The sequence below is a fragment of the Narcine bancroftii genome, chromosome 2 (genome assembly GCF_036971445.1).
Source record: "Narcine bancroftii isolate sNarBan1 chromosome 2, sNarBan1.hap1, whole genome shotgun sequence".
Lineage (NCBI taxonomy): Eukaryota > Metazoa > Chordata > Chondrichthyes > Torpediniformes > Narcinidae > Narcine > Narcine bancroftii.
In genome coordinates this window covers 96220341-96243801 of record NC_091470.1, presented here as the reverse complement: position 1 = coordinate 96243801, position 23461 = coordinate 96220341, and the positions used below count along the sequence as shown (strand labels likewise).

The following is a 23461-nucleotide window of genomic DNA, read 5'->3' as shown; positions in this document are numbered from 1 at the left end:
GTCCCTTCTGGAAAATTGTCAATTCAAAAGAGAAGAGGTTTCCAAGGCAGAAGAGAGGGATGTGGAGAGGTCCTTTCTGTGATGCAACCTCCCCATGACAGACAAGGGATTGAAACAGAATCTAGAACTCAGACAAGGGACAGGCCAATGAGAAAAGAAACATGGAAAGATGGCAGATAGGAATTAGAACCATACCAACTTTAAGGCACCGAAAACAGGCCTGGCTAGTCTGGTCTCACAACCTGCACCCAGTCCATAGCACAAAAAAACTCAGGTCAAGCAGAGTCTGCGGAGAGACTGAAACCTTCGCTCTGCTCTATTCTGAGTGGGTCCGCTGAGAATGCAACCAGTGTTTGCAGAGGGCTTGGGTGATTAAGTGGGCATGGTCTCTTGGTCTTCAGGACCTTCTGAAGTCTTTTCATATTCACTTTAAAAAAAAAAATTCATATTAAAAATTCCCTCCAACAAGTCAGGCAAGCCAAGAAAACAGTGAACAATTCAAAGACTGCAATTATTTCCTTTATTTAAGCATTCAATATTTTACAAGGAGTTTTATGTGCATTTGGAGGGTCTGGCATTGAGAGGTGTAGGACCACGGTGGCTGGGTCATGAGGTCCCCTCAGCTGCCTGATACCGCTCCTGTGCATGTTTCTCACAGAACATCTTGTCCCGAAACCAGAAGTGCCCTCTCATCCCAAGGTTAAGGCCACAGTCCGTGCAGGCGTAGCACTCATGGTGCCGGTAACAGCCATCCCGAATCTTCACCGCCTCCGTCCTGCATCACAAGCCAAGGAGACCACAGTGGCATAAGGCTCCACACTGGCACACCCTTCACCCCAGACAGAGCGGCCAATAGCAATGGTTGAGTCACAGCTGCGGGGAGGTGACGGGATCGGTTCAGGGCTGCGGGGAGGTGACGGGATCGGTTCAGGGCTGCGGGGAGGTGACGGGATCGGTTCAGGGCTGCGGGGAGGTGACGGGATCGGTTCAGGGCTGCGGGGAGGTGACGGGATCGGTTCAGGGCTGCGGGGAGGTGACGGGATCGGTTCAGGGCTGCGGGGAGGTGACGGGATCGGTTCAGGGCTGCGGGGAGGTGACGGGATCGGTTCAGGGCTGCGGGGAGGTGACGGGATCGGTTCAGGGCTGCGGGGAGGTGACGGGATCGGTTCAGGGCTGCGGGGAGGTGACGGGATCGGTTCAGGGCTGCGGGGAGGTGACGGGATCGGTTCAGGGCTGCGGGGAGGTGACGGGATCGGTTCAGGGCTGCGGGGAGGTGACGGGATCGGTTCAGGGCTGCGGGGAGGTGACGGGATCGGTTCAGGGCTGCGGGGAGGTGACGGGATCGGTTCAGGGCTGCGGGGAGGTGACGGGATCGGTTCAGGGCTGCGGGGAGGTGACGGGATCGGTTCAGGGCTGCGGGGAGGTGACGGGATCGGTTCAGGGCTGCGGGGAGGTGACGGGATCGGTTCAGGGCTGCGGGGAGGTGACGGGATCGGTTCAGGGCTGCGGGGAGGTGACGGGATCGGTTCAGGGCTGCGGGGAGGTGACGGGATCGGTTCAGGGCTGCGGGGAGGTGACGGGATCGGTTCAGGGCTGCGGGGAGGTGACGGGATCGGTTCAGGGCTGCGGGGAGGTGACGGGATCGGTTCAGGGCTGCGGGGAGGTGACGGGATCGGTTCAGGGCTGCGGGGAGGTGACGGGATCGGTTCAGGGCTGCGGGGAGGTGACGGGATCGGTTCAGGGCTGCGGGGAGGTGACGGGATCGGTTCAGGGCTGCGGGGAGGTGACGGGATCGGTTCAGGGCTGCGGGGAGGTGACGGGATCGGTTCAGGGCTGCGGGGAGGTGACGGGATCGGTTCAGGGCTGCGGGGAGGTTATGTAGTCGGTTCAGGAACAGGTCAGGGCTGAGGGGAGATGGGGACTGTGGTAAAAAACAGAGATGCTGGAGGAACTCAGCTAGTCACACAGCATCCATAGAAGGTCAAGATATATTACTGATGGTTCGGGCCTGAACCCTTCAAGCCACTGCACACTTTAGTGTTTCACATAGTTGGGGATTGATTCAGAGCTGTGGGGCGGGTGGGGGACAAGGGTGGGTGTTGGCGGTTTAGGGAGCAGGGCCACAGGGAGGAGGGGTGTTGGCACAGGTACTGAGTTAATGTTGGCAACTTCCAACTGAATCGGGTGATGGAAGAAATGTTTCCAGGTGTCAAATCGACACAGATCATAGACCCATTGAACACTACAGCACAGAAGCAGGCCATTTGGCCCATCCAGTCCATGCTGAACTCGCGTCTCCTGAGGACAATGTTCACCCCCAGCCCATCATTCCCCGAAAGGGTTAAGGTGGTAGGTACTCACACAATGCTGGAGCCGCACTTCTCACACACGTGATACTTGGAAGCTGCAGGGCGAGTGGCCGAGGGGGAGAACCTGCTCGGAAACTGAGCCACTGCCACTGGAGAGAGGAGGAGGGGTCAGTGAGACTGGCTGTGATCCTGCCCCCTCACCCTAGGGGCCCAGCAGACCCTCCCCGCTCCCCCTCACACACCCCCAGTCCCATCCCATCCCTCCCTCTTGCCTCCAGCCCAGCACTACCCACCTTCCTGGTCAGTGTCCAGGGCCACCTGCAGCTGTCGGAAGCTAGCGGATTGGCGGGGAGGCTCCTTTGTGGCTCGGTTCTCCTGGATCATTTTGTACACCTCAGAGTCCTTGTCAATACGGTTGAGGGCTCGATGATCAGGAGCTCTGAGGGCAGAGAACAGCACATCAGACAGGTGTCACCTTGAGGGAGGTAGCCCCTGGAAGCTTCAGTTGTCAGATTTCCGATTTCTTGTCAGAGTACATATATGAAGTCACATACAACCCTGAGATTCCTTTTTTCCGCAGGTGAGGCAGAATTACCACTTATCGGTTGTGCAAAAAACTGACTCAACACACGCATGTAAACAAACTGATTGTGCAATACAAAGAGGGGTTAAAAAATCTCAATAAAGTGCACAGAGTTCTTAAACAAGTCTCTAATTGAATTTGTGGTTGAGGAGTCTGATGGTGGAAGGAGAGCAGCTGTTCCTGAACCTGGTGGTGAGAGTCTTGTGACACCGATACTTCTTTCCTGATGGCAGCAGCGAGAACAGAGCATGTGCTGGGTGGTGTGGATCCTGGATGATTGCTGCTCTCAGATGGCAGCGTTCCCTGTACATGGTCTCAGTGGTGGGGAGGGTTTTACCTGTGATGTCCTGAGCTGTGTCCACTACCTTTTGCAGGGCTTTATGCTCAGGGTTATTGGTGTCCCAGTACCAGACCGCAATGCAGCCCGTCAGCACACTTTCCAACACACACCTTTTGAAATTTGCCAGGATTTCCGATATCACACCAAACCTCCGCAAACTCCTGAGGAAGTAGAGGTGCTGATGTAGGTTTTTTATGATGCCATTAGTGTGTTGGGTCCAGGAAAACTCTTCTGAGGTAGTGACTCCCAAGAACTTAAATTTGCTCACCCTCTCCACCTCTGATCCACCAATGATCGTACACCTCTGGTTTTCCCTTCCTGAAGTCAATACTAGTTCAAACAGTCAGTGCTTCCCTCTGAAACCTTGGGAAGGAATGAGCCCCTGATCTATAGGAAGTGGTGGGTCCATGTACTGAGACCCACATCTCCAGAGAAACCCCATCAAACTGACTGCAGTAGCCTCTCCCTCACCAGCAGGTCCCAGTTACTATCACTGGATGGCCAAACCTTTCACCTTCCAAACTCTGGTGTGGGAAGGGATTACCAGTGAGAGAGGAATTCAAGGTTCAAGTTTGTATTCAAAGTCTCCGTGGGGAAGCCAACATTTCTATTCACTCCTGGGAACCACTTTTTCAACCAAATTGAGGGAGGAGCATTGGGTATGGCTCGGAGAACCTCAATTCCGTGGGTCAGGCATGGTCATAGGAACTTTGGAAGGAGCACACCACCCACAGACCACCTCACTCTCCAATGGAGCACATTCTGACCCATCTTGATAGTGTTTGGGGGTGCCCCCAACCTTCCTACTTGCCCCCAACCTTCCTACTTGCCCCCAACCTTCCTACTTGCCCCCAACCTTCCTACTTGCCCCCAACCTTCCTACTTGCCCCCAACCTTCCTACTTGCCCCCAACCTTCCTACTTGCCCCCAACCTTCCTACTTGCCCCCAACCTTCCTACTTGCCCCCAACCTTCCTACTTGCCCCCAACCTTCCTACTTGCCCCCAACCTTCCTACTTGCCCCCAACCTTCCTACTTGCCCCCAACCTTCCTACTTGCCCCCAACCTTCCTACTTGCCCCCAACCTTCCTACTTGCCCCCAACCTTCCTACTTGCCCCCAACCTTCCTACTTGCCCCCAACCTTCCTACTTGCCCCCAACCTTCCTACTTGCCCCCAACCTTCCTACTTGCCCCCAACCTTCCTACTTGCCCCCAACCTTCCTACTTGCCCCCAACCTTCCTACTTGCCCCCAACCTTCCTACTTGCCCCCAACCTTCCTACTTGCCCCCAACCTTCCTACTTGCCCCCAACCTTCCTACTTGCCCCCAACCTTCCTACTTGCCCCCAACCTTCCTACTTGCCCCCAACCTTCCTACTTGCCCCCAACCTTCCTACTTGCCCCCAACCTTCCTACTTGCCCCCAACCTTCCTACTTGCCCCCAACCTTCCTACTTGCCCCCAACCTTCCTACTTGCCCCCAACCTTCCTACTTGCCCCCAACCTTCCTACTTGCCCCCAACCTTCCTACTTGCCCCCAACCTTCCTACTTGCCCCCAACCTTCCTACTTGCCCCCAACCTTCCTACTTGCCCCCAACCTTCCTACTTGCCCCCAACCTTCCTACTTGCCCCCAACCTTCCTACTTGCCCCCAACATAGCCCCTGCTCCCATAGTGGGAGTTGCTGAGCCCAAATGGAGCGTTACTTGCGAGTACAAGGTGGCAATCTGTGCCACATGGCATCACATACGCCTTGCTGATGGGTGAGAGTAATTGGTGGGTGGGACCCCTCTTCTCCCTGGGGCTGGAATTTGCAGAGTAGATCAGCCTGGATTCCGAATGGGAGTTGGAGATGGGCGAGAGACTCCAGCGTTCTTTCACCCTGGTCTGAACATTCTGCAGAGACAAGGAGGGGCAGAATAACCTCACCCTTCAACGCAAGATCCTGACACCAGGCAAAGACTCTGATCGACCCTGCAGCCCAATGCTCCCTCCCACTTCTCCAGCCCCCCAAATCCCTCCCCCTTCTCCGGCCCCCCCAAATCCCTCCCCCTTCTCCGGCCCCCAAATCCCTCCCCCTTCTCCGGCCCCCCCAAATCCCTCCCTCTTCTCCGGCCCCCCCAAATCCCTCCCTCTTCTCCGGCCCCCCCAAATCCTTCCCCCTTCTCCAGCCCCCCAAATCCCTCCCCCTCCCCCCGACCCAAAATCCCTCCCCCTTCCTCTGGCCCCCAAATTACCCTCTCTTCCCCCCCCCCCCCCGGATGCCAAATCCTCTCCCCCTGATACTCCGACATTCTCTACACCAGATGCTCAAATCTCAGCCACCACTCTGTACCCTACCCCAACTGCCCTACTCCCCAACCACAAACTCCTCCCACATCGCTCCTCACTGCCATGTCCTTCCTTCCCAGCCAGTCTCCGTGATGGAAGACTGGGCCAGGGTTGGGGGAGAACGGGGAAGGTATAACAGTTTCAGGTTACTGGTGTGATGTGCTCAGAGTGGAACAGATCACCTCTGCATGTTCTGTGCCCTTGGTTGAGGGTCCCCGAAGGGAAGCTTTGCACCAAATTTCCCTCCCAAGAATGTCAGTGAACTGCCTCAAGTTTGACACCAATCTGGTAGCTTCATGGTCGCTGTTATGGAGATTCATATTTTACATTTGACTCCCCAAATTATTTACAGTAAACCCATTACTCATCACACAAAGTCAGGCTTCAACGATGGCTGATAATCCCAAAACCATGAGTACAGTTTATTGGTCACCGACTTCAGACCAATTGTTTGTGGTAATGTTTGCAGAGCTGAGCAAGACAAATTTAGAACCATAGAACATTATGGTACAGGCCCTTCTAGTCTGTGTCGATTTTTTTGCCTAGCCCCACTGACCTGCACCCAGTCTATAGCCCTCCATACCCCTCCCATCCATGTATCCGTCCAAATTCTTCTTAAATGTTAAAAATTGAGCCCATATTTACCACTTCAGCTGCTAGCTCGTTCCACACTCCCTCCACTCTCTGTGTGAAGAGGTTCCCCCTAAACTTTTCCCCTGCAGGCAGGATTCCCTAATCCAGTTTTTCTCAACCTTTCTCTTTCCATTCACATCCAACTTTAAGTAATCTCTATGCCATCGGTGCTCTGTGATTAGTAAGGGATTGCTTAAGGTGGGATGTGAGTGGGAAGGGAAGGTTGAGAATTCCTGCTCTGGACCCAATTGCTACTGAAATATTTTGTTTGAGAAAAATTGTCATTGGCCCATTTCCTTTGGCATTCTGAAACCGTGCACATAACGAGTCAATTAGGTAAGATTAAAAAAAGTGGATTTCAAACTTTTTCTTATCCCACCTTAAGCAATCCTTTACTAATCACAGAGCATCAGTGGTATAAGAAATACTTAAAGTGGGATGTGAGTGGAAAGCAAAAGGTTGAGAACCACTGCTCTAATCTATAAAGCAATGGTGAGACATCACTTGGACAACTGTGTACCGTTTTGGGTACCTTATTTGAGAAAAGACATGCTGGCAATGTAAACAGAAATGAAAGGGTTAGCATATGAGGAATGTTTGTTGGCTCTTAGGCTGAAGTACAGAAGGAAGGATGGGGGGATCCTCAGAGGCATTTCAAAGGCCTGGACAGAGTAGAGGTAGCAAGGATGTTTCCCATGCTAGGGGATTCTAGGCCAAGAGGGCACAACTTCAGGATTAAAGGGCATCAATTTAAAACAGAGATGTGGAAACATTTCTTTAGTCAGAAGGCCATGGGTCTGGAACAGACGGCTGTGGAAGCGAAGCCATTGGGTGCATTTGATTAGTCAGGACATTAAGGGAGGAGGCCGGGGAGTGGGAGGATGGATCAGCTCATGATTAGAAAGGTGGTGCAGACTCGATGGGCCGACTTCTGCTCCGATATCTTGTGAAATCCTCTCTCCATGGGTAGAGGTGGGTGGAACTTTCACTGGTAGAGGAAGAGCTGCAGTGGGTGGACTTGATCAAACTTCCCACATGAATGATAAAGGGGAATCTTCCCCTCAAATCACATAGAGGTTCAGATCAATGGTGTTGAATACCTTCTTCATTAGTGGAGGAACAGGTGGTTTTTAAGGTCCAAGCAAAATCCATGGAGGTCAAAGGTTTCTGGAATTTCATTTAAACTCCAGCTGCCGTTGTGGGATTTGAACTCTCTTCTCCAGATGGGTGTAAAAATGCTGGAGGAACTCAGCCAGTCTCTCAGGTAAAGATACATTCCTGAGTCTTCGGGCCCGAGCCCTTTTTCAGGGTATGGGTGGGTTTTAGAACAGGCAAGCCTTAGTTCCACAGTGAGAACCTTGCAGGGGGAATGCTGCAGTCAGAGGTTCATCCAGACATGCTTGATATCACCATTTTACAATGGGTCTCTGTACCCCAATACATCGCTTCATTACGCTATCCCTTTGCACAAATGGTTGCCACCTCATTCCCATCACAACCGCGCTGCCCTTCAGAACTCTCACTGGAGTTCTGTGAGATGGTCCAGAGAGGTGGGTGATAGCTCTAGCAATAACATCAAAGACAGAGTGAAGTGATTGATGGGCTTTAACGCGCAATAGATTGTAGCTGGACTGACTCCATGCGCTCGAATGGAGGACAGGGGAAGGGAGGTCGACCTTTATGGCCAGGTCACAAGGGAGCGAGTCATCAGTGGGTGGGCCAGCCACTCGTACTGTGACAGAGTATATAGATATGCTTTTGGAGACAAATTGGGAAAGGTTTATTTGAATGGGTCACATACAAACATTTTAAAATAAATCTTATTTAAAATACTGGAGCTCTGCCCCATGCTAGACATATCAGCTCCACAGCTTTTGCAAGAGCTTTGGAGAGTGCTCAAGAGACTTCACTTGAGATTGTTGTTTACAAAAAGGCAACAGATGAAAGATCTTGTTGGAGCCGCAGATTGTCTGGAAGAGAATATGTTGTTCTAAGAGAGTCATGTAAGCAGAGAGAGTCAAACAGGCTTTTTTCTCAGTGAGAGAGATACACATACACACACAGAGATATGTCCTGCAATGTTATAGTTGGCAACAGCAGCTGAGACTGGAACAGGACAAGCTGGCAAGCTTGTGGAAAGCCCCATTTGGAAGATGGCCTGGTCAAAGCCCTTGTGGTTCATCCAAGAGGAGAGGACTGGCTGTCTAATGTTTCATTTGGAATAAGTGAAACAAAAAGGAACTCTGTGATGACCTGAAAGAAAGAGGTTATCATCTGGAGAACCCTGACGGGGCAAGTTTCATCAGGAAGACACTGAAGTGGCTGATGGAAGTACATCAGTTGTGGATGTCCTGGAACAACAAATCTCTCCCTGAAAACTGACAAGAACCTTCCTAAGAGGTAACCATTTACCTTGCAAGCACCAAAGCCTGGTGAATTTTATAAATGTTAAATTCTGTCCACAGTCGAAGAATTGCCTGCAACCAGTGAACTTGGAGGAATGAGAAGTGAGATTGGACTGTGAACCAAGTAACTTTTCTGAACTTACACACACATCACATACACGTGAGCTTAGAATTAGAAGGGGGTCAAGTTAGGTTAGTTAAGTCGATAGTGATAAGTTAAAGTGTGATTCTGTTTTCATGTTTAAAGATAATTAAAAGTAACTTTTGTTTAAGTAAAAATTTATCTTGGTGAATATCTATTGCTGCTGGGTTTATGGGTCCTCTGGGCTCTTAAATGTACACAGCACAGTATATCACCACAATGGGTCCTTTCTTTCCTACCCTCACTCACCTCCCCAGTCACTCTTTCTGTACCCACCTCACCCCCAAGGGTCCCTCACCTTCACTCTCAGCAGCGGCTCCACTGGAGACGGCGTTCTCTCAACCTGCTTCCATGGGCTCAGGACAGGAGACTCGGGCCTGAAACACCAACAAGACCTCGTGTATCTGGATCTTCCCGACTCATCTCATCAGGGTGGGCACAACACTATTACAATGCCAGCGACCTGGGTTCGAATCCCATGCTGTCTGAAAGGAGTTTGTACGTTCTCCCAGTGTCAATGTTGGGTTTTCCTTTTGGTGTTTCGGTTTCCTTCAACTGTTCAAAATGTACGGGGGTTGTAGATGTATTTGGGTGGGTAAGGGCTTGTGGATCAGAAGGGCCTGTTACCATGCTGCATGCCTAAATTTAAATGCAACTTGGAATCTGGGCATCACTGCTCAGCCAACAAGTGTTTTCCACCCCTAACTCTGGAGGTGGTGCTGAGAGAGGCCTACGATTTACACCCAACAATAACAAGATATTTACATGTCGGAATGATGTTCCGCTGGGAGGGGAAGTGCCCTCACCTGCAGATAACCCTACACCTGTGACCCTTGACCTTGGTGTGAGAGGTCGCTGGTTTGAGAGGGGCAGCTGGAGGAGCCTGGATCTGCACACTGGAGCCAAAGTGGTGGGAGGAATGAGTGACAGCAGCCTGCTCGGTCCTGGATGGTGTCGAGTCTCCTGAGATTTGTTGGTGCTGCACTCGTCACACAACACAGAATGGGCCCTTCGGCCCAACAGGTTGGCATTCTGGGCCTTCCACTACATGCATCTGTCCAAATGTAGTTGTACACGTTTCAGTTGCATCACTGCCTGGTTCAGAGGTGTCAGCACTAAGGATCAGAATAAACTCCAGAGGGTTGTTCACTTGGCCTGTGACATCACAGGTACCGGACTTCACTCCATCGAAGAATCTACGAGACGGAGTCTTAAAAAAAATCAGCTTCCATCCTCAAAAACCCCACCACCCAGGCCATGCCCTCTTCACTCTGCTACCTTCGGGGAAAAGATACCGGAGGCTAAAGAGGAGCACTCAGCGGCACAAGGACAGCTTCTTCCCCGCTGTCATCATATTCCTGAATGATCAATGAACCAAAGACACTGCCTCACTTTGTCTTTTTCTTTACACTATTTTTATTGTAAGGTGGTTTATAGAAATGTTTGCCCTGATTTTGTGATACGTTCACGACAATAAATTCTTTGAGGTTTAGACTAGCAGGGGACTAGCTACGTCATATAACCTAGACTGGCGGAACGGTCCTCTTCTAGGGGGCCATCCTCTGCGACCGATCGCTGAGCTTCGTGAGGGACACACATGGAGCTGTGAGGGAAGGGTGACACCTGCCTAGCCAGCCAGATCAGCTGAATCATGGGGTGACAGATGTCGCAGCCAGATCGCTCTCACACCCCTGATTGCAATTCTTAGAGCTTCACTACCATCACCTCCCACTGACTCATGACTCACCTCCGGCTGATGATCGGAGACCAGGACTGGGGTTCATCTGTGGGAGAGGCAGTGTGACTCTCGTTTGAACTTGAGCTCCAGGCGCCATCGTTCTCATTCCCTCCAACGTGAAGGACCGTCTGGAGATGGGAAAGCGAGAGAGCGATTCATTTAAGCAGGGCTTCGCCTATTTTTTTTTATTCTGACAAACTTGAACGCCCATCATAGGTAAATCTGGAGTTGAAATCGGTTGAGAAATTCCCCATAGTTTCTCTTCCTTTGGCATTTACCAAGGTTAATAAATTGATAACCTATCCTATACCCAAGCACACATTACGGATATGGTTTCAGTTCAGGATACTATCTATCTGGTTTTATTCTGATTATTTTATTCAACCATCTGTGAACAACCAAGCTTTTTCTTTTTGGATTAGTTTATGAAAGATCATCTAGTATCCCTTGAGCAACTTTCAAACAAGTATGGCCTGCCCTAATTCTCATTTGTTTAGATATTTTCAAATTAGACATTTTTTTGAATGCTATATTACCTAATTTTCCCCTGGAATATCAGTCAGATATGATGCTCTTTTTTGTTGGAATCTTTCCTAGAAGGGTTTAATAGCAATTATATATGATGTTATTAAAATTGCCACCAGTCTCAACTGATTAAAAGGGCGTGGGAACAGGAGCTCCAACAATCTTTACCTGCGGAGATTCTCAACTAGCTAATAACCTCGTCACTGTGTGCTCGAAACTCCCTTATTTAATTTAAGGTCATACACAGGGTGCACATGTCCAAGGACAAGCTTACACATATTTCCCCTGATTTTAGTCCAATCTGGGATGGGTACAATTCACACGTGGCTTAATTGACCCCCGACATTTTGGTCTTGTCCAGTTCTGGAAAGATCTCTTTGGTTCTTTTTCAGTAGTTCTTGAAACCAATCTACAGCCAAACCCCTTAACTGCTCTTTTTGGAGTAGATGTAAGTCATTGTCCAGCTTCTGCTCACCAGATTATAGTGTTCACTGCCCTCTAATGGCTAGGAGAGCAATTCTTTTTAGATGGAAGGGCCCCCACTCCTCCTACCGTAGGTTTTCTCAAACCGTAGCTTGCCTGAATTAAGAAAAAAAAAGTGCCACATTTGATACTTCTATTAAATTTGAAGAAAGTTGGCACCTGTTCGTACAATATTTTCATATGATGCAAGTTCTAATGTTTTACTTTTGGAGTTCTTGTTCCGTCCTGATACCATCAAATTTCTCTTGTGAGTGAGGACCAGACTTCTAACATTTGATGAATGCTGTTCCCAGTGTCTTTCTTGGTTTTTTTAAAAATACTCATTTTTATGTATTAATACAGGGGTTTTGAGTAGAATGTAAATTCCTTTCTTCCACTTTAACTGTGTCTGGAGTGATGAACCACTATTCATTTGCATTGGTTGTTGTACATTATAACCTTGTCAATCATGAGTCCTTATCCACTCCGTGCTTTGTCGACTGAATGTTTCACATATTAAAATTCAATAAAAAGAATGAAAAAGAAACAAGGCAGATTTCCTTCCCGAGAACATCTCCAGCCTTGTGCACCATCTCAGCACAAGGAAACGGTGGACCACCAGATCCCTCAACCAGATCACCTTGCTCACCAACAGTTGCCATTCCATCACCAAGTGCCTGGCTTGTAGCCAACTCCTGTCTCAGCAGCCCCTCCCCCACCCAACCTCCCCCATATTCCACCCGCGCGGGCTGACCTGGAACCTCTGTGCGACAAACTTGTCTGTGGGAGAGCCACTGGGCATGGCGGATTCTGGCCTGCAAAAGGTAGATGGAGGGTGAGAAGGGTATAGAACAGGGAGCATCTGAGCCCGCAACCCAATCCCTCCACATTGGAGCCCCTTGCCACCACCCCTTTCACCCTCCCCAAATTCCAGACCTCCCTCCCCCAATTCCCCATCCTAACCCAGTAGTTTTCAAAAGTTTTCTTTCCACTCACGTACCACCTTAATCCCTATGCTATCAGTGCTCTGTGATTAGTAAGGGATTGCTTAAGGTGGTATGTGGGTGGGGGAAAAAGTTTGAAAACCACTGTTTTAATCGTCCCTAACTGACTCGTTTCAGAACTCCAAAGGAAATGGGCCAATGACAAATTTTCTCAAGCCAAATATTTCAGTTTCCAAAGTGGTTGATATTGACCCCGGGAGGTGTGGGTGGTTGATGAGTCAGAAAATGCTGGGGGGTGGGGGCAATAACTTCAGAGGATTGAACTTTTGGGAGTCAAAAGAATTGTCGAGCCTGAGGTCCCCACCCCTGCTGGGGGCCCATCCCTTCCAGGCCCCTAGGCTTAAGCCTACTCAGCCTAATAGCTAATTTTCCAGTGGTCCCAGCTACACAACCCTGTCCCTTCCCTGAGCTCCCCAATAAAATCCTAGGATCCAAGACATCATCCCCTGGAACCAGGAAGTTAGAGTCGTTCACAGTGAGGGAGACCTCTCCTGCCCTCAGAGGCCCTTCCAGGACCATGTCAGATGACGGCCTAGTGCAGCACAGAGGGAGTAGGCTGTAGCTGTAGCTCACCAAGGGGCCTTGCGAGCTGGAATGGGAGTCACATTCCACTGATCCTGAAAAGCCTGGGGGCCGGGTGAGGCAGGGAGGTGTGACTCTTGTTAAGACAAATTCAACTTGGGTTGTTGTGGTTACATACGCTCTTTACTCAGAGGGGCCACACCTCAGCTGTTTAACTCTGCACCTAGACACAGAATCCAGTTATCAGTGGCTGCAGAGATACCAACCACTTCATCTTCCAAGGCTAGGAGACCCATGCAAGGCCAGTGAACACTCCCTTACACCAGCACCACCCCCAATAGAGTCACTGGAACCCCTTTCTCTGGGAGCCATTAGCTAAATCAGCCATCCTCAACCTTTTTTGCCTATGGCCCCCTTAGAACTCAGCTCAAGGGTTATACCCCCCCCTCCCCCTTCCAAGTGAAGCAGTCGTTTAGTTTGTTTGCTTCCATGAATCTCACCTACCAACTACATAGAAGACAAAAAATATTTACATTTAGACACAGCACGGTAACAGTTCCTTCTGGCTTACGTATCCATGCCGCCCAATTACACCCAGTTGACCTATTTTTGAACCATTTTGTGATTTCATTCCTTGACACCCTTTTAAATGTGCTGTGGCCCCCGTTGAGAATGGCTGGGCTCAACCATGGGTCAAAGCCATGTGTTGATGGAAGATACTAGGCTGGACCTACTTCAATGAGTCTCCAAAATTGGGCATTTGTTGATTCCTCCTTACACCGCCCCAGTCTGTACCACCCACCTGTCGATATGGAGGAGCAGATCCCCCTGGCAGTGTTTGATCTTGCTCTGCGCCTCCATGTTGATCATGTCAGAGGTGTCAGTCCTGTTGATGGCAGTGATCACATCTCCTGGTTGCAGTTCTGCCAACTCGGCTTTGCTTCCTGCGACCACCTACGGCAGACGATGCAGTTAGCGCAGGGAGATGGCAGGCAGGGACAGCCCCAGCCAGAAGAGCAATGGGCACCAGTGAGAACCCTGACAGGGGCAGATGAGACAGAGTGAAATCTGCAGGTGGCGGATTGGCTCTGGGAGGAGACCATCGCCGGCAGCTGAGCGGCATCAGAGTCTCCTGAGTCAGACTTGTCCACAGGAGAGACATCGAGGTCACTGAGGGAGGACACTCTCTCCCCCAGCAACAAAACCCTGCTCTGTGCTGAGGAGTGGGGAGAGCAATTAGCCCTCAAATGGGGAGAGCAGGCTTGCTCGTCTCTGTCTGGGTCTGCCTGGAGACCAAGCCATGGACAATTTCAGCAACATTAAGAAGACCCTTCCCACTCAGTGGCCTTGCAGGATTCCACATTTTCATTGCTCCTTCAGAACGTAATGTTCTTCCAGTGCCTGAAATCCAGGGGGCGCCTACCCCCATTCCCCCGGGCCCATGCCCCCATGCCCCCGGGCCCATGCCCCCGGGCCCATGCCCCCATGCCCCCGGGCCCATGCCCCCGGGCCCATGCCCCCGGCCCCATGCCCCCGGCCCCATGCCCCCGGCCCCATGCCCCCATGCCCCCGGGCCCATGCCCCCATGCCCATGCCCCCATGCCCCCGGGCCCATGCCCCCATGCCCCCGGGCCCATGCCCCCATGCCCCCGGGCCCATGCCCCCATGCCCCCGGGCCCATGCCCCCATGCCCCCGGGCCCATGCCCCCATGCCCCCGGGCCCATGCCCCCGGGCCCATGCCCCCATGCCCCCGGGCCCATGCCCCCATGCCCCCGGGCCCATGCCCCCATGCCCCCGGGCCCATGCCCCCATTCCCCCGGGCCCATGCCCCCATTCCCCCGGGCCCATGCCCCCATTCCCCCGGGCCCATGCCCCCATTCCCCCGGGCCCATGCCCCCATTCCCCCGGGCCCATGCCCCCATTCCCCCGGGCCCATGCCCCCATTCCCCCGGGCCCATGCCCCCATTCCCCCGGGCGCCTACCCCCATTCCCCCGGGCGCCTACCCCCATTCCCCCGGGCGCCTACCCCCATTCCCCCGGGCGCCTACCCCCATTCCCCCGGGCGCCTACCCCCATTCCCCCGGGCGCCTACCCCCATTCCCCCTGGCGCCTACCCCCATTCCCCCTGGCGCCTACCCCCATTCCCCCGGGCGCCTACCCCCATTCCCCCGGGCGCCTACCCCCATTCCCCCGGGCGCCTACCCCCATTCCCCCCGGGCGCCTACCCCCATTCCCCCGGGCGCCTACCCCCATTCCCCCGGGCGCCTACCCCCATTCCCCCGGGCGCCTACCCCCATTCCCCCGGGCGCCTACCCCCATTCCCCAGGGCGCCTACCCCCATTCCCCAGGGCGCCTACCCCCATTCCCCAGGGCGCCTACCCCCATTCCACCGGCCCACTCCCCCAAGGGGCCTACCCCCATTTCCTTCGGCCTATGCCATCAGGGGGCCTACCTCCATTCCCACTAGCCTACATTATCCTTGGCAAAACCTTCCTGTTTTCCCAGTCGGTGAGTATAAAGGCATGGAAATTAACCTATGCTGGGAGTACTGGCAAGGACCAGAATCATAAAGCAAAGCTGTGTACAGAACTTTGTCATAGACACATAACAACTACAGAATCTCTGGTGCTGTATGACAGTTTTACCATCGTATCCCCTGTAAACATGACTCAGCCCATGCGAGCCGTCTCAGATACAGCACCAACAGGAAATGTGCCACCTCAACACGGAGGCCTGACAGTTCATGCCCACATCAGTGGAAGATTCACCATCGAATCTCTTCAACAACATGCCTCTGGTGACAACGATGTGACACCCCTAGCCCATTACTTACTCTACACCCATAGCCAGGTACAATACAAATGCCATCTGCAAATTTGCCGATGGCACCAGCTATCAGCAGAATCACAGGTGGCAATGAGCAAGCGTATGGGAGGGAGATAGGTCAGCTCGTTGAATGGTGTCACAACAACAACCTTGCGTTTAATGTTAGTAAAACCAAGGAACTGATGGTAGACTTGGGGGGGGGGGGGTGGGAGGGGTGGAATCAGGAGGAAAACCAGTCCTCATGAAGGGGTCAACTGTGAAGGAGTCAAGTTCCTGGGTGTCAACATCTCGGAGGATCTGTTCTGGAGCCTCCTTGTTGATGCAATCACGAAGAAGGCTCGCCAACGGCTATACTTGCAAGGAGTTTGAAGAGATTCGGTAAGTCACCGAATTTCTACAGGTGTATCATGGAGAGCATTCTGACTGCTTGCATCACTGTCTGGTACGGAAGTCCCAATGCACAGGAGAGGAAAAGATTACAGAGGGTTGTTAACTCGGCCTGCGCCATCATGGGCTTAAGTCTTCACTCCATCGAGGACATCTACATGGGGCGGTGTCTTAAGAAAGCAACCTCACTCCTCAAGGACCCCCACCATCCAAGCCAGGCCCTCTTCACTCTGCTACTGTCTGGAAAAAGGTCCAGGGGCCTGAAGATGGACAAAAACAGCTCCTTCCCCTCCGCCATCAGATTTCTAAATGGACACCACCTCACTTTCTCTTCATTTTGCACTAATTTATTTACTTCCTCCCCCCCCCAAAGTAATTTATAGCAATCCTTTCACCATGACGCTGCTTCAAACAACAAATTTCATGTCGTGTTCATGACAATAAATTCTGCATTCTGACCATCTCTCACTAATTTGGATTTGCTTTGATTGCTACCTACTGCTGTACACACTTCCGGCCAATCAATTCCCCTTTATTGGTGAAGTTTTGACACCAGGTGAAGGGGGGGGCAGACAGGACTATTATTTCATCCCCCCCCCCCCAAAGTTCTCAGGGAAACCCACAGTAGGATGAAGCCTCAGACACTGCCGATTGCAGATTAAACATTATCTGGGGCTGCACAGTGACACCCACCCACCCCACCAAACCAGGGAGCTCCCACGTTCTCATCCTTGGATTCTCAAAATAGGTTGAAGTCAGTCACCTGGGACACACACTATCTGAAAGGTCGCGGGTGATCTTTGCAAATACTGATTGTAGGAAGAGCTCGAATCTGACGGTTAGCTACTTGTTTCCATGACTGCATCAACGTTGGATATTATCACCTTGTTACTGATGGAGAAACATGGGAGTTTGTACAGAGCCTTGAGGGCACAAGTTCCCTAGGGACTGGGCCTTGTGATCATCATAATTTTTCTAATTTCTTGTTCACGCAGCCATGTGTAAAAACAGAGGCTTCGAAGTACTGCCACATGTACACCAGGCACGCCTAAAAGCTGGCAGGTGAGATGATGCATGAGTTGTCTGGGACTGAACTCGCTGGAATTTAGAAGAATGGGAGGGTATCTTATAGAAACATACAAAACTAAGATTGAGGTAGGTAAGTTGCTTCCAATGGTGGGGGAGACCAGAACTAGGGGATATCGCCTCAAGATTCAAGGGAGTAGATTTAGGATGGAGATGAGGAGGAGCTGTTTTTCCCAGAGGGTGGTGGATCACTGCCCATTGAAGCAGTGGAGGTGACCTCAGTAAATGCAGTTAAGACAAGGTTGGATAGATTGTTTACATAAAGCTAAAAGTTTCATTATTGTCACATAATCTACATTTAGAATGTAACATACATGAAATTCTTCATCTTCTATCTACCGTAAGGCAAACAGAGAGTCACCATTTTGTCCAGCTCCCTTCACAGAAACCTGGAGGTCTCCCCTCCAAGTCCGGACCAGTCCTGAGCCTGCTTAGCTTCCGAGATCAGACTACCCCAGGCGTATTCAGGGTATTAGGTGCATAGTGGGGGAATTAAGGAATAGTAGGGAAAAGTCAGGTAGGTGGAGATGAGCTGATCATCCCACCATCTAAGATGCATCGTGGGGTGTAGGTTGGTTGGGGGTAAATTGGGTGGCATGGACTCGTGGGCTGAGATGGCCTGTTACTGTGCTATATGTCTAAATTTTTAAAAATTAAATTAAAAAAATATCAGCCGTGATCTCATTGAATGACAGAGCCAGCTCAGTGGGCCGAACGGCTGACTCCTGCTCCTGTTTCTTGTGTTCGTGTGAAAATGCAGAGGCTTTACTCTGTCATTGACACAGTCTCACCTCTCAGACTCTGTTCAGGAGTTCAGTGGGAATGAGGTGTCAAAAGTGTTATCTGGGACAGCTGGAGATGATAACACAGACCAAGAAGTTTGTTGCTAACACCAAGGCACCTCCAGGCCAGGCTGGACCAAATGAGAGAGGGAGAGCAAGCTGAGGGTGGGCAGTAAACTTCTTGCAACATCCATCCTGACAACCCATGGCTGTCCACTGGCGACATGACACGAGCTGAATGATGGCCTGTACAATATGTGCTGCAAGATTTCATTCAGCTTTGACTGGATTGGTTGTAACGTTCAGTCAGAGCTACCCCTCTCAACAAGTTCCAGGCTTTGCAGAATGTTAGAGATACAATTCAGAGCAGATTACTGTGTGTGGAAACAGTTCCTCCCCCCACTCCACAACAGAGGACACACACACACACACACACACACACACACACACAATCTCAAGGCCTTTCACTGAAGGGAATTGTTCCATTTCCCCCCCCCTCCCCCCGACTCCACCTCTTCATTAGAGCTCCCAAACCTTAGAGAGCTAGCCTTTGTCCCTCACTGCAGCACAGCTGCTGTGGTTGATGTGCACACATAGACAGGAGCTAAGATAGCAGCAATCAGGCACTTCAGCCTGGCCATACCATCCAATTCTGGGCCAGCCCCATTTGCCTGCATTTGGTCTGTATCCTTGCTGAGCCTTGGTATCCACACATCTGTGCAAATGCCTTCTGAACCTCTGCCCATTTCCTCCAGCAACTCATTCCACATGTGGCATGCCCTCCATGGTTAACCCTTGGGTCTCTTAACCCCTTGGATTCGATGTCCCCGTTTTCAGGGACCACCAGCAAGAACATGTACTCCATATCCTGGTTTTTAGGGACTCCCAACAAACACACATTTTCCAGGACTGGTTTTATACCCAAATACCAGCTGGCTCATTCGGAAGTGTACCTATGGACCTTGTCCAGAGTATACATTATGAAAGTTTGGATTCCAAAGGATTAAATGAACCTATGCCCTCTAGTTCTAGAATCATTTATCCTGGGGAAAAAGACTGAGCATTCATTATATTTACATCTCTCATAATTTCATAAACTTCTACAAGGTCACCTCTCAACCTCCTAAGCACCCAGCCCATCCAGCCTTGCCCTACAACTCGAGCCCAGTAGCATCCCAGTGAATCTTCCTTTTCCAATAAAATGACATCCTTCCTGTAACTGGCCAACCAGAACTGCACTTAGCCGTCAAAGTGTGGTCTCACCGATGAAATATACCCAAATCACATTGTCCCAACCAAACAAAACCAATACCTTCACCACCCCATCCACATTCACTGCAAATATCAGTGGCTTCCCACTCAAAGGCAACTCCAGAACCCCTGCTCACTCCCAAATTGGCCTCCTAGAATGCCTGTGACATGCACTGCAGTCAGGAGCTAGCCAATCTTCCTCGCCTTGATGTCCTGGGACAATTTCAAAAAGGAGCAAGGTTTCGAAGGTGCACTGGGAATTATTTTGGGCGTGGAGGTGGGACATTTTAGGCGGCATGGGCAAGTTGGGCCGAAGGGCCTGTTTCCATTCTGAATGTCTATTTATCCACCTGTCCTCCACCTGCTGTTTTGGTCTTTGTAAAGGATCTGCTGGGCTTTCTATCTCTTTTCCTGTTGCTGTAAACTGGACAGTCAGCTTTGCTGATGCACCTGACTCCTTTTACAATTCCACTTATAGACTTCTAGCCTCTGGTGCTGAGTGCGCCTCATCCTGCATATATTGGAAGGCCCCCCCCCGCCCCCCCTTTATAGGCACACGTTTGAACGCACCTCTCTGTGCTGCCCCCAGAAGGTGCATGCTGCGTGGCCATTCTCATCCAAGCTCCCGTCTTATTCACCATCTGGCTGAGCACGCCTACAGCCGTTTAGTGAAAGCATCAACTCTTTGACTTTGCCTGTTGGGACAATGCACAGGAATTTACCCAGGACAGGTTTCCAAGGCAACATTTGGCTTGCAGAGTGGGGCAGGCCCGGCTCCCACTGTAGCGGCAGTTTTGGTTAACCGAGTTTGTGTACAGGTTTCTTACTGCGAGGCGATCGCTTCTTTCCTGTCACTCTGCCATTTCCTCTCCTGTTGATGTAATGCCATTACTCTATGGGCTCCTCCTGTTCCTACCCGGGGCAACAGGTTTTCACTACCACCACCACTTCTGTGTACTGCACAGATTGGTGCGCCAACCTCTTCTCTGTCCTGCGCCCACCTTCCCAGCAGCAGCGACCCACTCTTTCACAGCAGAACTGCACTCTTCAGGAAACCACAGAATGATGCAGTCGCAAGGAAGTGATGGGGAAACAGGCAGAGCCACAAGCGGCTTGGACAAGCCTCACTGGGAGTACTGCGGCAGCTCTCAGCGCATGGGTAGGCAGCAGGAAGTGCGAGGGGCAGAGAGGCTGCAGTGAAAGGAAGAGCTGCCATCACTGGAGTAACAGCAAGGTTCCCCGAATGGGTCATTTGGGACAGTCGCTGGTCTCCAGCACAGAGTGGAAGTAGGTTCTCTTACACGTTCATAAAACATCGAACTCTACAGCATAGTACAGGCCCTTCAGCCCTCAATAAAGTGCTAACCTACCAAAAAAAGTATACTCTGCTTTACAAAACTAGAACGTTCCTATGAAACCTTTCGTAAGCCAAAATGGCATAAAGTGAAGACCCATTCACTACTATTGAAGGCTATTTTCATAAAAGCAAAAACCCTTTCATAAAAGCGAACATGGCTTTCTTTGTAAAAGTGAATTTCGGAATTTGAATATTCGTAAAGTGGGGTTTACCTGTATCTAAAACCCTTCCTACCTCCATGTCCCTAAGTGTCTCTTAAAAGCCCCTAATGTTTCAACCTCCCACTACCATTCCAGGCAAACACAACTCTATTAAAAAAAATTACTTCTGATGTCTCCCCTAAACTTTACTCCCTTCACTTTGTACAGATGTCCTCTGGTGTTTGCTGATCCTGCCCTGGGAAAAAGGCTCTGGCTGTCTACCTTATCTCAGCCTCTCAGAATCTTGTCACCTCTTATCCTCCTCCTCCTCCTCTCCAAAAAGTCCCAGCTCTGTTAACGTTGCCTCAAGACCTTTTCCAATCCAGGCAACATCCTGGTAAATCTCCTCTGCGCCCTCTCCATAGTTCCTGTAATGAGGTGACAAGAATGGAGTGTGGTCTCACCAGAGATCTGGAGAGTTGCGACAAACTCTTGACGTGAACTCAATCCCCTGACTAATGAAGCCAAGCATCCCACAGGACTTCTTAACTATCCTATCAACCTGTGTAGCGACTTTGAGAGATTTGGGCCCCAAGGTCCTTCTGTTCCTCCACACTGTATTCAACCATTAACCCCGTAGTCAGCCTTCAGGTCTGACCTTCCAGAATGCATCATCGCACACTTATCCGGATTGTTCATCTGCCACTTTTCTGACCAACTCTGCATCCTGCCTATATCATCTTGTAACGTTCAATAACCTTCAACACTATCCACAACTCCTCCAATCTTCAGATCATCTGCAAACTTAATGACCCATTAAAAATGACCAAGAGCTGAGGTCCCAGGACAGATCCCTGTGGAACTTTACTAGTCACTGACCTCCAGGCAGAATACTTTCCATCCACTACGACTCTGCTTTCGACAGGAAGGCCAATTCTGAATCCACACAGCCAAGGTTCCATGGATCCCTGCCTCACGACAGCACTCAGTGAGAAGGATGCCAGGAAGGTTTCCCTGAACACAGGACATTGAGACACGTCCCTTACAAAGATGGAGGGTGGGGAGAAGCAACAGCCAAACGTGGGTGGGTTGTGAGGCACCTGGGGACTGTCCCCCAGTCCTGGCCACTGAGTCACCACCTGAACCAGCAACAGGAGGCCACTCTGACTGAGAGCATTCCCAGATTCTAATCATATTCACCCCCTTGTTTAAATCCACACCACAGCCCCACGACCAAGAAAACCAAAGGCTCTCACATCAACAATAGACAGCCCAACATGTAAGCGTTGCCTTCTCCTGACCTCCATCACAACCACTGCAGGACCCAGGGATGTGTGCAATGGCCGACCCCAGTCCCCCAGGGATCCAGAGAAAACAGGAATGCCTCCTCCAGGGACTGGAGTTCCAGGCACCGAGACACTGAGAAACCCTCATCTCAGGGCAGCTCAATGAGAACCCACCCCCAGGACGGGCTCAGACCCCAGAACCTGGGCAGCGAACCCGCCCCCCCTCCCCTCCCCTCCCCACCCCACCCCACCCCGTGTCCGGACCCACGGGAGAGCCAAGCCCTTCCTCATTGGGAACCTCCTCACCACCCACCTATTGGGAGGGGGCGATGCCGGAACACCCAGCCTCTGGTGGTCGGAGCAGTGATTCTCGCTGGGACCCACAGGGACCCAACCGGCCCGGACAATCCCGCAGGGAGGCGGGTCCGGGGACGAAGCTGGGCGGGTTGTCACCGGGGACCGGAGTGGGGAGCGGGGTCCAGGGACCGCAGACCAGACGGAACGGGGCCGGAGTTGAAGGAACTGGGTACCGGACGGGCCGGGACCGGGGTCCGGGGACGAGAGTTGGAGACCGCTCACCTTGGACACAGCGATGGGTTTGCAGAAGTCGCGGCCGCCACTAATGCGGAATCCCCAGGGTCCTGGCGCCGGCAGTTGGACGGAGCGTGACATTTTCCCGCGGCTCCTGAACCAGAAGCCCGCAGCGCCCCTTTTAAATGACCCCGCCCCGGCCCTGGAACAGGTCCCGCCCTTCTGCCAAACAACCTGATCCACCTCACTGTCAGCGAGCAGAGCTGAGGGAGCGCCTCAGTCAGCGAGCAGAGCGGAGGGAGCGCCTCACAGTCAGCGAGCAGAGCGGAGGGAGCGCCTCACAGTCAGCGAGCAGAGCGGAGGGAGCGCCTCACTGTCAGCGAGCAGAGCTGAGGGAGCACCTCACTGTCAGCGAGCAGAGCTGAGGGAGCACCTCACTGTCAGCAAGTAGAGCTGATGGAGCACCTCACTGTCAGGGATCAGGACTGAGGGAGCTCCTCACTGTCAGGGATCAGGACTGAGGGAGCTCCTCACTGTCAGGAAACAGGATTGAGGGAGCACCTCACTGTCAGGGAGTAGGACTGTGGGTGCTCCTCACTGTCATGGAGCAGGACTGAGGGAGCCACTCACTGTCAGGGAGCAGGACTGAGGGAGCCCCTCACTGTCAGGGCACTATTTGACCTGCTGAGTTTCTCCAGCTTTGTGTTTCTACTTCAGCTCTGGTGTCTGAAATGACCAAAATCTGGGGACAAGCCACAGGTCGGAGATGGCCAACGTCGAACTACGAAGGGACACAGGAAGGGAAAGGTCCAGTGTGCAGAG

General features: G+C 51.7%; 1 protein-coding gene across 2 annotated transcripts; it reads right to left on the bottom strand.

The window, feature by feature from the left end:
* Positions 1–497: 497 nt before the first annotated feature.
* pdlim2 (PDZ and LIM domain 2 (mystique)) lies at positions 498–22819 on the bottom strand. 2 transcript variants are annotated; one of them, XM_069917524.1, is made up of 9 exons: positions 22688–22818; positions 13795–13946; positions 12221–12281; positions 10489–10607; positions 9040–9118; positions 4981–5126; positions 2603–2748; positions 2362–2458; positions 498–775 (listed from the first exon to the last, which is right to left on the bottom strand). In XM_069917524.1, the coding sequence occupies exons 1-9, from the start codon at positions 22778–22780 to the stop codon at positions 607–609; spliced, it is 1062 nt and encodes a 353-aa protein (XP_069773625.1). In that variant the 5' UTR covers positions 22781–22818; the 3' UTR covers positions 498–606. The 2 variants fall into 2 exon arrangements, with proteins under 2 accessions (XP_069773625.1, XP_069773626.1); XM_069917525.1 differs by lacking the exons at positions 12221–12281; positions 13795–13946 and having other exon boundaries at positions 22688–22819.
* Positions 22820–23461: the final 642 nt, after the last annotated feature.